The 14280-nt window shown below is 41.7% G+C and overlaps 2 protein-coding genes across 9 annotated transcripts in view; one reads left to right on the top strand and one right to left on the bottom strand.

Annotated features, from left to right (window-relative positions):
- The window catches only part of LOC308481901 (catenin delta-2), a 221982-nt gene that overhangs the window by 25724 nt on the left and 181978 nt on the right, over positions 1–14280 (bottom strand). For 4 of the 6 annotated variants that reach the window (XM_081014726.1, XM_081014728.1, XM_081014727.1 and 1 more), the window contains one exon: positions 10519–10644. The exons of the other annotated variants lie outside the window; for them this stretch is intronic. In XM_081014726.1, the coding sequence (XP_080870852.1) occupies positions 10519–10644 (126 nt within the window). The remainder of the gene's footprint in view (positions 1–10518; positions 10645–14280) is intronic. 6 annotated transcript variants of the gene reach the window in all.
- The window catches only part of LOC308482059 (uncharacterized protein), a 77008-nt gene that overhangs the window by 47732 nt on the left and 14996 nt on the right, over positions 1–14280 (top strand). For 2 of the 3 annotated variants that reach the window (XR_013988934.1, XR_013988935.1), the window contains exon 6: positions 6327–6469. The gene's annotated coding sequence lies outside the window, so the exon portion shown is untranslated. Of the gene's footprint in view, positions 1–6022; positions 6038–6326; positions 6470–14280 lie in introns of those variants that run through there. The other variant, XM_081015075.1, reaches the window with a different exon arrangement.

The following is a 14280-nucleotide window of genomic DNA, read 5'->3' as shown; positions in this document are numbered from 1 at the left end:
TGAAATACCACAGGAGGTGTGAGCTGGATTTTAGGTGTAAATGTTAAGAAAGCAGTCCCAATAAATCTAAAACTTGTTGCAGTTCTTAAGTATAGATCATTCAGCTGATGTTAAAAATAAAAAAGTAAAGCTGAAAGGAATTGGGCTCATTACTTTTGATTAGAGAACTGTGGGTGTCCACTAATATTCTAACATCCCCATCCTGTTATTTATTCGTAGTTTTGCTGAACAGTACCTCAAGGACACTGCAAAAGTGATTACTTATTAAGTAAGTTACTTATTGTCACGCCTACAAGTACTAATCTCCAAAATTAGGTCATACCAACATGTATTTTGGTAGACATGCTTAGCATTCAATGATGGTTAATAAATATTGTCAAGACTATTTATTTAAAGAACTGTGGTCTTCAAAATCAGTAGTTCGATCCTTTCACCCTTATAGAAGATGCACTGCTTATCTGTTAGAGATATTCTGAAAACCAAAATCCAACCCCCAAATTATTGAATAATCTGCCTGCTTTTCTTGATGAAAACTATTTCTTAAGAACTACTTAGAATGTTTTCCAAGTTGAAGACACACTTCTGCTCCCAGACTTTTTGCTAGTGCTTGATTCCAACCTATGGTACCATGTTTTAAATCACCACCACCACCACCACCACTTTATTTGTTGCTGATGACATAAATTTGTCTCAAAGCAACGTAGAATTTTTAAAAACGCATATAATACCCATTTAAAACGCATCAAAAGATTTATGAAAACATTATTAAGCAAAAACTAAATGTACAACATCTTTATTGCTTTGTGGACTTCTCCTGATTTGTACTGTTAATTTGCTATACCTTTGCACATCACCTTGGGTTGCCACATGAAAGGAATCTTACAGGATTTGTTTTACTTTCAAAATCTGCTGATTAGGTGAGTCATAAGGCAAGAGAAACCTTCTTTCACCTATAAGCTTCTTAAACCTCCAGTTTTAGTTTTAAGGAGAAAGAAATTCAGGGCTACTTTGCAGAAAGTTAAGGCATATATTGAGCTTTTTAAAAAAATAAAAATTGCCAAGGCTTACAACCTAGTTTCATGTGTTCTTGAGCAAAGTAATTGCATGAGCGGTGTATTATGACAAAGAGCCATAGAACCAATTTGCCAGAGATACACATGAATTCCAGCTGTCAGCTCGGACAGAAAAAACTGAGCCCATCACACTTCTATTGATTGTGCGGAATCGACAATCCAACACAAGTCAATCGCAAAGCCAAGCTCCTTAGGATTCGGATGGCTAAGAATGACCTTGCAAGGTGTGAAGAGAATGGGCTTCGGTTTGCATGCTTGTGTTTTAGGGACAAGGATGAAAGATGAAGACCACATGATTAGAGACCACCTGGTAGGTCAGTGCAATAATAGTCCCTGACCAATGGACATGATGGCTGGAGCTGATGGAGCACAGGAACATCTGGGGTAGACCCATAGGTTCTCCACCTTTGCTGTAGAGACTGTGGTTATGGGCAAGTCAGCACTGACCAATGCAGCAAGCTGTCAAGAGATTGATAGCTGAGATGGGCTGCAGGGCATATACAGAATTCAGGTCAATATAAGATTAGCCTTTAGCCACCAGCTGCTGAGCACAGTACTGTTCAGGATGCCAAGGGGAGACCAGGGCTTGGTGGAGGGCAGCACCCTGCTCTGAATGCAGTTACTTATGGCAAGTCAATTAAGTGAAAACTTCTAGAGAGCAATACCCAATAATTTATTTCTAATGTGTGTCTACGGAGGTCTCAAAAGCAAGTCAGGCATTGCTTTACCTATCCATAATTAATTATTGATTTCCTGTGTTGTGAATGCAAGGATGACAAGACCTAATCTAATGAATAACAGAGCTGTAAGAACAGGGAGCAGTGTGTGAGACAAAGCATGAAGGACAGAACCTCAGACATAACAGGCCTCATTATTCATATTGTTGATGTTATACAGGGAACTAAATAATAAGCCCTATAAAAGCACCGCCATCAAATCGTGTAGGCATTTTTCAAAATAGTTCATTTCATGCAGGTGGCTTGTAAACCCACTCAGAGCGTTGTGGAACCTTGTGACCTGTTTCAAGTCTTTTCTGGGAGAAAATGTGGCTCGGAGGAGTGTGCAAATTTAGTGTAATTGTGGAATTACGATTAGACATAACATGCAAGGGAATTGCATGGTGCAAACTATGCTGTGATATCTTGTTTATGGGGTTGGCATCCAAAGAAATTATTGGGCATGCCAGAAGTATGACTACAGTCATTACAGCAAATTGCCACAGTTTCAGCAAAGTATACCGTGACTAGAAGCTGTTAGGATGTTATGAAAAAGGGGTTACTTCAGGTTTTGAGGAAGGTATACGAGATTTCAGAGTGGGAGGGTTCACTGCGAATGTCAAAGGCTTTTTCTTGGATATACTGAAGGTTAAATGGCAAAAAAGAGCATTTTTGTGGTTTTTTAAAAAAAATATCTTAGATGTAGATGTACCTGAGATATAACCACACCTAGTGACTGCCCCTTTCCTGCTTTCCCTACATGGCACCGCAAAGGAGATTAAAGCAATGAACATGCACAAGCAGGTCTAACCTAGATAACGCTAGTAGATGGAGGAAATGCAATGAATAGCTTTAATCAAGGCAAGAGAAATAAAACAAACAAGCATTGAAAAATGATACAATTACACCTCACTTCTTCCTGCCCAAACACATGACCGTACACCATCCCCTGCCACTGACTCACACAATCCAAGTTTGAACTAGAACTATAAAGCTAAAGTGACTCCATGCAAGAATTCTGTTGTGTAGTAAAATGCTTTAGTGTCTGTGGAAAACAGCCTGAATTCAAGTTATAATCATATGGATCTGGTATTTCTGCGCTTAATCTCATGGGCAACAGACCCAGAGAGGAGGAGGAAAGGCTGTAACTGAGCTTCCCATGGATACAGGGAACAGCCTCAGTAACCTCAAGGTAGCCACAGTCACCTCAAGGATAACCTCAGGGATGGACTGTCCACATGTAACATAATGTGTTGACTGAGAACTTCATAAACTTTCCTCTTCACAGGTAGTGTTCAAGATTTAGCGTTGCAGCTACTAATTCTAGGTAGGTGTAAATATGAAATTATGGCTAGCCACAGCATTTGAGAGAGATCTTGGGAGAGATTTGAGAGAGGCAGCGTGCTGAGAGCAAATTATACTTCCATCACTTTCTGGTCAGCTTATGGTGATATGATGCAACGTATTTTTACAGGCTCCAGAGGAATGAAATCTATCCCAAAAAATAACTTTCAGTTATCATGTCCTTAGGTGGTCCTGAGAAAGCCAGTATCACTTTGTTCCCCATCAATAAAATGGGAGTAGAAGGGAAATATCTCATAGAAGGAGAAGAAAAAGATTATAATGAACCTTGCACAAGAAAAGCACTATGGAAGTACAATCTCTATGAGGAGTTTAGAACTATGAACAAGAGAGGAAATATAGACATTGGAGGAATGTAAAGACTGTCTTAATAATAATAATAACAAAGTGTTACAGCTAAGTGAACTTGTTCTAGTTCTTTTTCAAGGTTCCAAATGTAGGATTATGCTATGTATGGAAGCTATGAATATTAGGCATAAACTGAGGGCAATTTATCACATATAGAGGTGACCAGGATTGGAGTAAAGATTGACCTTCTGGGAATAGAAGGGCTCTTTTCTCTTTCTAGGAACTTTGATCTAGCAGAGGCTCCAGCTGGAGGAAGAAGGGTTTTCACGGACTCCAACATCCTCCTGCAACCCCTATGTCATTTTCCACAGAGGAATTGAGGGCACCTTGACCTTTCAAGTGTACACTTGGCATTCTGAACAAGTAGTGAAAGCATTTCATTTAATGGTATAGCAACTGTCACAAATGTGACTAATAAAATTTAAATTCTGTTCTATGTCAGAGGGAACAAAGCAGGACTGTCAACTAGTTAGATATGTTTTACTTGATTAACCAATTAACTAAATTAAAGCTACAGGGTGAGTTAATGCAAGTTTAATAAGTGTGCATGTTATCCAGTGGCACAGGTGCATCTTTTGAGTATCTAGAGAACAAAGACCCATTTCTGTTAAGTGTAAGATAGCCTTTGTTTATTAATCTTGTTTATCACTCATTTTTGGAGGGAAAGCCCTTTTTATTATTAATCTTGGTACACCAAAAAGAGAGAGCGTGTGTTTTTGTGTAGCCTGCTCAGCTGTGTGCAAGTCCACCTCCCCACGGTTTAATTCAAGGGCACAAGTTTAATCTGTGATTAAAATTTTAGTTGATTCACCTCTGATTAAATGAACTAAAGCAGCAGCCATAAAAACAGGATCACAAAAAAACTTCTATATCTGTATTCAGGTAACAGCAGCCAGCTCCCCCCTTCCCCCAAATTGTGAGCAAGAAAACCAATAAGCCATTATTCCCAGAGCTATTTCTTGAACAAGTGTGTAACTAGATTACACTGAATATGAAAGAACTGAAACTAGCAGCTTATCATTGACTCACTCAGATGGTTCTGGCAGAATTCATGTTCTCCAGCTACATGCACTGGTCACTTTGTTTAATTTCCCTTAAGAGCAGGAAATAACTAGGCATTATGCCTGGCTTTATTGTACCGTGGTAGGGGAATATCAGCAAAGGGAGCTGGAAATGATATCATGACAGCAATGCAACTTCACGTCTCTGAGCTTAAGAGTACGACTTGAATGGCAATACAAGATATCTCCTCTGCTCCTACTGTGGGCACAGCCTTGTGCCAGCTAAGGGGCTCTGGCAGCAGTTCTGCTTTTGCACCTGGGGCTGGCTCACAGGTCCATTACATGCAAAACCTTTTACAAGGGTCAGGGCATAAGGGCATATTGAGGATTCGCTTGTGTGATCCACTTTCGTGAGATAAAAAGCACAAGCTAGCCCTCTGCTGATCAGCTTTGGGAAATGGCCACAGCTGAGTGGCAGAGCCCTGGCATCTCCTGGCTTTCCAACTCCTGGGAAAGACTCCTGGCTGAAACCTTGGAGAAGTACTGTGAGTCAGTGTAGACCATACAAAATTCACCATTTGCCCAGAGGGGGAAGCATTGTGGTGCAAGATGTTATTTGTACTGTGAAACCTTTGGAAAGGTTTGAGCTGGTGGGCTATGAAGGAACCATCGTAATTTGAAGGTACTGGCTGAGAAACATTAGAAATCTTCTCCAAGGGCACTGTACTTCTGAATGGACTAGAAAGTTAGAGCAGCCTTGACCTACACAAGCCCTTCAGAAACCTCTGACTCTCTCTCTCTCTCTTGCCTGGAGCAAGTTTTGAGACTTAGTTAAATAACGAACTTCAAAAGCAAGGTTGTCAGTCAATTACTCAGACTGAGGTGCTGTGCTGTACAGAGAATTGTCTGTCTTTCTTTACAGAAAGATCAAAAGCTACACTACTGTCTGCAAAGATAGGACCTTTTAATAACTAAAGCTGTGAAAAGCTCCCTGAAATTTGTTGTGGTCCTAAATCTGCATGTAAGCAGGCAGAATAAATGATGCGGCTTTCAGAGATGTATAGAAGCCACTGGAGATTATGCAAGTGAATTAGAAAATGTTCACTACATCTGGAGGTTTTTAAATAATACAATTTTTGGTAGGGTTTTTTTTTAAAAAAAGCAGTCTTAAAACACACTTGTAGCTTAGATTTACCTTACTTATTTAAATGTTCATTCTGAAGATAATATGCTATGCTGTGTTAAGATAAGAAAAATAAATAGACATAATTATTAGGCTTGAATTTTCCGAAGTTTGTTTGTGAAAGAGCCCTTGATTAGTGATTTTGCATTCAAAGCAGAAAGAAATGTCACTAGGTCAGATCACCCACTCCTTTATACTGTCATCATTTGCGTGTTGACTCACATTTGGGACAATCCGTAAAACCTGGCTCGAGGAAAAGGACTTCAATGAGATCTGTATGCCAGTAACCTTTTGTGGATTCTACCCATAATCACAATGAGAACCTATTCTGTTTTTAAGGGCACCCATACTAAATTGGTATGTGAAAGCAAGACACAGGGCTAGTGTGGTGTAGTGGTTAAGAGCAGTAGTCTCGTAATCTGGGGAACCGGGTTCGCGTCTCTGCTCCTCCACATGCAGCTGCTGGGTGACCTTGGGCTAGTCACACTTCTTTGAAGTCTCTCAGCTCCACTCACCTCACAGAGTGTTTGTTGTGGGGGAGGAAGGGAAAGGAGAATGTTAGCCGCTTTGAGACTCCTTAAAGGGAGTGAAAGGCGGGATATCAAATCCAAACTCCTCTTCTTCTTCTTCTAATTCACGACAGTATGAGCATCACTTCCTCGTCACCCAGCGCCTGATGACTCACAACTTAATGTGTGAACCAACTCCACTGGAAAGCACTGTGCCACAGTGAGGGTATGAAAATCCTGTGTCTGATGTTTCACCTGTGATGGCTCAATGGCATATGTAAGTAAATGGTGCAATTATTAAGCGATGAAGCTGCCCATAGATTCACATGGTTTCTCATAAGTGAAACCATAATTCTCATAATTCACATGGTTTCTCATAAGTGACAAGCCTAATTAAATGCCACCCTAGTGTGCTGATCTTTACTATATATGCAGCTCCTTTCTCAACACTGCTGCAACCTAGTTAGGCAGCCGAACAGTGTTGGGAAGGTAGGTGGGACTCTGTAAGTTTGACTCTGTGGCATAAACAGCCCACTCTATTTGGGCCCCAACTTTTCACTCTCAGTGAAACTAGGGCAGTCACCCTACAGGTTGGCCACCCACAATATGGCATAACTTTTTAATTCACCTGGTGCAGGTGAAACCAGCTTTAGTCCAATAAATGGCACACAGAAGACACAAAAGGAAGTCTCCAGTTTTGCACTGTAAATCTTTTCAAGTTGTGATAAATGTTCAAAAAGTGACAGTATAGTGTATCAGTTTTAAAAATTCTTTTGTAGTGTTGTCATCCAGAATAAAAGATTCAAGGAGGCTGGCAGAAATATCACTTGGAAAGACAAACGAGTAATTGCTTATGCTATGTTTTAACATTCAGATAGAAAATTTTAGAGAGATGATCAGCCTAGATCATAATCTAATTAAACTGAAGGACTGGGATTTAGGCTAACATGGTCTGAGTGAATTGGATTTTCAGAATGGAAACCTACAGAATATTCCCTTACGTTATCCACTGTGGAGCATTTTTTTAAAAAGGGATCCCAAGTGGCCGAGTTGGAGCTTTTGAATTTCAGTGGCACCCTGTGTGACGCCAAAATTCAGGCCCCCTCGCCTCTCACTCAAAGTCACTGTTGTAGTGCTCCCTGCAACGGCCTCTTGGCTTGGAGTCCAGCGTGGGCGAACCGGTTGCTCTCCCCTAAATCGACCTCTGCCCTAAGAAAGCACCCTCTGCAAAAACTGAGGTTAACAATTTCTAGATACACTTTTCACATGTGCGGTCACACAGAGTTGGTATTTGTGTAGTCACTCATACTTGCTATTCTGAATATATTGGTTTCAACCAGTTATTTGCATTGCAAGCTTTGTGATATTCTGCCTACTGAGCTGTATGTTTAGAGACAAATCAGGGTCTGTTCTGCTTAATGTTGGTGTCACCTTTGCAGAGGCTGATTTAAAAGAACAGGATGCTGAAGATGAAACCAGGCTAACTACATACTTCTCCCCTGCCGAGTTATGATACAAGATGATTAAAATTGCTGTATTACAATATAGCCCTAGCAAACGAAGAAAATAATTAATTGTCGTGAAATGACGATAGAAATATAGGGTTCATATCTCTAAAAATTTAAAAGGCATATCAATACACAATGAATGCTCTTTTTACTGAAAAATATATCTCTTTGCTGCAGCAGAAAAAGTGTTCATAGTGCACTTATGGCATTGTTCCATTCTGAATACATTATGTACACTGTGATGTAGACTTTACATCTGATAATTTAACACAAAACCACTGAGAGCTGTTCTCATTATAACCAAATCAATGGAAGCATTCTTTGGTGAGGGGTGAATGTGTCTCATAATGAATAAAATAAATCAGACTTGCAACTTCTATTAAAAACAAAGTACTAATTAGCAGGACTAACTGGAAGCAAGAGAATTTAGTTTTTTGGGGAGGAAACCCAGTGGTTTTACTTTTCTTTAATATTGTGTGTGTTGTTGTTATTTGCAAAGGCCTATCTACATTAAAAAAAAGTACCTGCAGCTTTTCTGTAAGATGCTAGGAGACTCTAACCAGGGACTCTGGGAGCAGGATCTGGCCCCTTATTCCTTGCAGACCTACGGCAGCTCTCTGGCTGCTAGTTGGATCTTTGCTGCATTGTAAAATGCGTCCCTTCCACCTGCACTGAAGCTAATAGCCAAAGTGGAGTACTGTGTCACATCAGCCAGACCAGAGCTAAATAGGGGCTGGCATTAGGTTTGACTCTTGGTTGAGCAACTCAAAGAGAGTAGCCATGGTCTACTTTTGAAATCTGGCTGCCTGCCTGACATTGAAGTGGTCCAGTGCCCAGAATGGACAATGATCAGGGATGACAGGGAGCCGCAGGTTCCTCAAAACTGACCAGGGTCTTCATGTTTGTAAATATCTATGTATAAGTAAGCCCTGATCACATGTTGCCCAGGGAATGGGTCATGGAGGGAGCCAACCACACTGCCATGCATTCTAACTGAATGCTTGAAGAGGACAAGAGTACCTGAGGTGACAAATACTACAGTTGTTGGCATCCTGTAGAGGGCCTTCTCGGTGGTGGCGCCCACCCTGTGGAACGCCCTCCCATCAGATGTCAAGGAAATAAACAACTCTCTGACTTTTAGAAGGCATCTGAAGGCAGCCCTGTTTAGGGAAGTTTTTAATGTTTGATGTTTTATGGTGTTTTTAATATTCTGTTGGGAACCGCCCAGAGTGACTGGGGACACCAGGCCAGATGAGCGGGGTATAAGTAATTAATAATAATAATAATAATAATAATAATAATAATAACCTGTCTGTCTTGAGAGACAAGGGAGCACACTTCCTGTTCTATTTGCCACATCACTGCTAATAGTGTATGTCCACTCACCTTTTTCGGTGGGCAGTGTTGCAGCTGGGCACCTAAGGGCCTGCAGTGATCCGGCATGGGGGGTGGGAAGTTGACGCCCCCTTGTGCTATCCTGGCCGCGTGACTGGCACTGGGCGGGGCCACCCAGCGTGGCCCCGCTAGCCAATCAGCGTTGATAGGGGCGTGGCCATGGAAATTTAACCACGCCACGGCCAGGGGGCCCTCCTCTCTCACCCTTTCGCCGGATCTCCTAACCCACCCACTCTCTCTTCAGGCGTTGCTCTGACACAACCTTGCTATGGACAAATGTTGGCTGCCATATTGTCGGGGCTGGGTAGAAATTTTTTTCCACTTGGCAAATTGGCACCAGCCATTTGGTTTTCGCCTACCTTGTAGCTATCATCACAACTTTGTGAGGTTAGGCATTGGGTAAGCCTTTGGAGGGGAGGTTATAGCTTCCGCCTGCCTTTCCTCATTAAGGGTATCCTGCTAAAGGGATAGGGGTGTGTGGATCCTATCTGTCTGGACGTGGGCTGGGGCCGTGCCATGACCCCAATGGGAATGCCCCAGGGTGCCCCTATTTGATGTAAGCAATAGGGATCCCCCTATTGGTGGTTTAACCTTAGATGGACTCCCTGCAGATGGGTGGGAGTTGAGATATAGCCTGGCTTCACCCAATGCCTAAGCCAAACCGCTCACATCTGTAACCAATAAAGTTGTGGCCTATTTGAGCTCATAAACCTAAATACTCCTGTCGGTGTGTTTATTAACCACTGGGGAACTGCGGTTCATGGGGCCTTGGCACGCAAGTCACTATTTATAACTCTGCCCCATGTTTTAGTCTTTATTGTATGTCTCGAGGATCAAATTAGACAAGTAAACTTTCTACTCATACAATTTTATCAAAAGGGGAAAAAAATCTAGTTCACAAAACAAAATGCTTGACTAAAAGAATTTTCTCTGCTAACAAAGCATTGAGTTATGAGGAAATTTCAGAATACAGATATACACAAATAACATGGATGGATTTCTTAGAAAAAGGATCTATCCCACCCTCCTTTTGTACTGTCTTCCTTTATAGTTACATTTGCCTCACTGTCAGTAAACAATAGCATGAGAGTGGAAAACGCCACTGCTCACATGCATGAGGTGCAAAAAAATTGGCCAGTGTTGCAAATGATGTTAAAAAATATTCTACACAATGCTTTCTGCATTTGCACTCGGGTTGATACTAATATTTAAATAAACCCTTCAGTGCTCTTTCAGATGCAAATCTAGGTATGCATTCAACATCATTTAACGTTTTAACTGTGTTAATAATTTATTTGTTAGACACTATGTGAGGCATTGTTGGTGGCATTTAAATTTTAGAATAAATAAGTAAATAAATAAGTACTTAAATTAAAAAAAAAAAAATCACAATTCAAGACTGGTCAGCTGACAGCCAGAATACCTGGGTTTGGGAATAGATTCTGGTTTCTTGATTCTGGGAGAGGGTTTGCTGAGCGTGCCATGACTCAGAATGATTGGTAGGTGAAAATCCTCTGTCCTCAGCCACTCTGAAGTCTGGGGCCACCCGCTGCCATAAATCAATCAGTCAGTCAATCAATCATTTATTTCAATGAGATTTTTTTTTTACAGTGATATAGAAATATGGGATCTAGGCCACATTTTTTTTGCACAATTATAACACTTTTAAATTACAAACAGAAATAGATCCCATTGCTGCAGATGCACTTCTATGGCAGAAAAAAATTGAGTGCAGCCTACTCTAAAACACTATATATTCCAAGGTGCACAATCCAAACAATATATGCCTAAGGAATATTAGTCTTTTATCATAGGAATAAAATAGTTCTTTCTAGGCCTAAAATTGGATTGCTGCCATCTCTGCTCCTGGTCCTTTCTTCCCTTGTAGTTCTTCAATGAACAAGACTACCATACCCCAGAAGTAATGTATTAGCCAGACATCTCATGGGTAATATTGTAAACGTGCCCACTGATGAAGTACATAGGTGAAAGACTTCACACGCTATGCTGCAAGTGTGATTTAAAAACCTGTGGGAAACAACTGAGATGATACCCGAGGTAAAATATCCCTGGTGTGTGAATGACACAATTTTATCCCTACTTTTCAGTGGAACCAGGTGAGGCAACCACTGTTCTGGGGTTAGTGATGGGCTTGATTAGGATGAATAAACTTAAGACCAGTCCAGACTAGAGAGATGCTGTTGGTGAGAAGGTCCGATTGACACAGTTGGTGGCTATACTGTTCTAAACAAGTGAGCACTGATCCCTGGATCAGCTGAACAGTCTTGGGTTGCTCCTATACCCAGCTGTGCTCCTTAAATCACAAAAGGGAGTCAGTTAGGCATGCTTTCCCCCAACTTAGCTTGGGACGCTAGCCATGGCTGCTCCTCGAAAATGATGACCTTGCCACTAATGAACGCCATGGTAATGTCCAGGCTGAATTTCTGCAAAATATTCTACAGGACATAGCTTTTGAAGGTTGTTTGGAAAGTTGAACTGGTTCAGAATGTGGCTGCCCACCTATTAGCAGGTAGGACCTGGTGAGAGAGTGCATTACCTCTGAGCTGAAAGAACTGCAGCGTGAGGGGCAAATAAGGCCAAGCACAGTGAGGGAGGTGGGGAATGAGAAGAAAATTGTGCAGAGAAGCAGAAGCCAGGGGAACAAAAGAGCACCGAGCACCTTGAAAATCGTATGAATGTTTGGCAAGGAAATTTTTCAGTATTCAGGGCATCAAATGTGCTACTTTTGAAGTGAATGTTCAAATTAGAAAATATTCAGTACATACCCTTAAAAAAAAAACACTACTAAAACATCTCTAACTTGATCAGAGCTGACTGCAATTAATGATATGCCCCACATGAATAAATGGTATTCATCCAGCCTTACAGTCCAAATTATTTCCAATCCCCACAGAGGTATGCTAAGGGCACTACCCTGCCCCAAACACCCATCCACATCTGAAGATACCAGGCATAACCCTTGGAAACAACCCCTGTTTCATTCTCACTCTGGGAGGCAGGAATTTATTCATCCTTATTTAATGAACTCTTAACAATATAGGGATCAACTTGAAACAACGGTAGTATTCCAATGCGAAGGGAACACACTCTGTCGCTTCCAGGAACAACTGACCTGCTGGGTTAAACTTGCAGAGCAATCCTGTGCATGCCTACTTAGAAGGAAGTCCCACAGTGTTCAATGGGGTTTACTCCCAGGTGGGTATAGGTAAGGTAAAGGGACCCCTGACCATTAGGTCCAGTCGTGACCGACTCTAGGGTTGCGGCGCTCATCTCGCTTTACTGGCTGAGGGAGCCGGCGTACAGCTTCCGGGTCATGTGGCCAGCATGACTAAGCCGCTTCTGGCGAACGAGAACAGCACACGGAAACGCCGTTTACCTTCCCGCCGGAGCGGTACCTATTTATCTACTTGCACTTTGACATGCTTTCGAACTGCTAGGTTGGCAGGAGCAGGGACCGAGCAACGGGAGCTCACCCCATCGTGGGGATTCGAACTGCCGACCTTCTGATCGGCAAGTCCTAGGCTCTGTGGTTTAACCCCCAGCGCCACCCATGTCCCAAAGTCAGAATCCTGACCCTGGTGTGATATGAACACACAGCCTTCTGATCAGTGGGTATAGGACTAAAGCCTAAATTTGGAGCCATCCCCTGCTTCTCCCCAGCACCTTACAATTGGAGCTGTCCCGTCCCTGAGCATGAAGTTTTCTTGTAGCTATCAAGGCCAATAGTGGTACATAAGTCCAATACATTCCCAACCCTTTTTAAAAGTCACCACATATTCTGGCAGTGAATCCCACAAGGTAATTATGCATTGTCTGAAGAAATAATTTCTTGAGTTTACCCTGAACGTACTACCTAAATGTTTTGTTCGATGAACCTGTGTTACGGAAGAGCACTAATTTCCCTCTCTTCATTCTCCCCATGCAATTTATAATTTGAAAAGCCTCTATCATATTCTTAGTTAGAAATGTTACTTTTCCTTATAAGAATGCTTCACCTCTTGACTGTTTTAGCTGCCTTTTCCTGCTTAGGTATGGTATCCTTTTTTAAAAAAATATATAGGATGACCAATATATTCATTCTACAATGAATGTATGCATCAGACCAGGTTGTGGTTTTATTTTCAACCCCTTTCATTTTAACTTCTGACACTGCCTTCTCTCCTCCTGCTGCTGCTATAATGCAGTGAGTTTTCGTTGAGGTTTCAACGAAAGCTGCAATTGTGAAGCGGCAATTGTGTTAACAAGCAAACCTGTAAATGTGCCTTTTGCACTTATTTACATGGAGTCTGCAAGAAGAAGAAGAAGAAGAGTTTGGATTTGATATACCGCCTTTCACTCCCTTTAAGGAGTCTCAAAGCGGCTAACATTCTCCTTTGCCTTCCTCCCCCACAACAAACACTCTGTGAGGTGAGTGGGGCTGAGAGACTTCAAAGAAGTGTGACTAGCCCAAGGTCACCCAGCAGCTGCATGTGGAGGAGCGGAGAAGCGAACCCGGTTCCCCAGATTACGAGACTACCGCTCTTAACCACTACACCACACTGGCTCTCAATTCTGCTGCTCATTTCCCTGGCTTGCATAAATAATTTTGGCCACTTGGATGCAATCCTATACCCACTTACATGGGAGTAATTCCCACTGAACTCAATGGAACTTACTTCTGAGTAGTCAGGTATAGGACTGTGCTACTAGCTGCCTTTAAAGTTTTCTTTTGACTGGTAGGATACCAGTTGTTTTTTTTAAAAAAAAACTGGTATCATTGTGCCACTGTTATTCCCCTTGCATCGTTTTCTCATCTCTGGTAGTATTGGCCTCTTTGTTCCTAGCTTAATCCAATCTTGCCTTGGGAGAATGGAGGGCATCAGTAAACACAGAGGGTGAGCTTCCTCTCCACTATATACATGTACACTGGAGAAAATATTGTACTGATTATGTTACTTTTGTGTTAAAGATCTTTTAAGGAAACTCGTTGTTTGTTTATGCCCTTCTAATAGTGCATATTTATGAAACCAGGCAATCTCGCGTTACAGTTCAGCATCTTATAAATGTGCTAATATAGAATAGAAGCAAAGCCCCTCTTCTCTTCAAGTGCAAAAGTAATCCTTTCAAGCTGTGGATAATTGTTTTCAAAATCCCTTTTGTTTACCAACACTACTAGCACAACACA

This window comes from Podarcis pityusensis (assembly GCF_964106645.2).
Source record: "Podarcis pityusensis genome assembly, chromosome: 7".
Taxonomy (NCBI): domain Eukaryota; kingdom Metazoa; phylum Chordata; class Lepidosauria; order Squamata; family Lacertidae; genus Podarcis; species Podarcis pityusensis.
The sequence above is the reverse complement of the archived record's forward strand: the minus strand, read 5'-3'. Positions and strand labels throughout refer to the sequence as shown.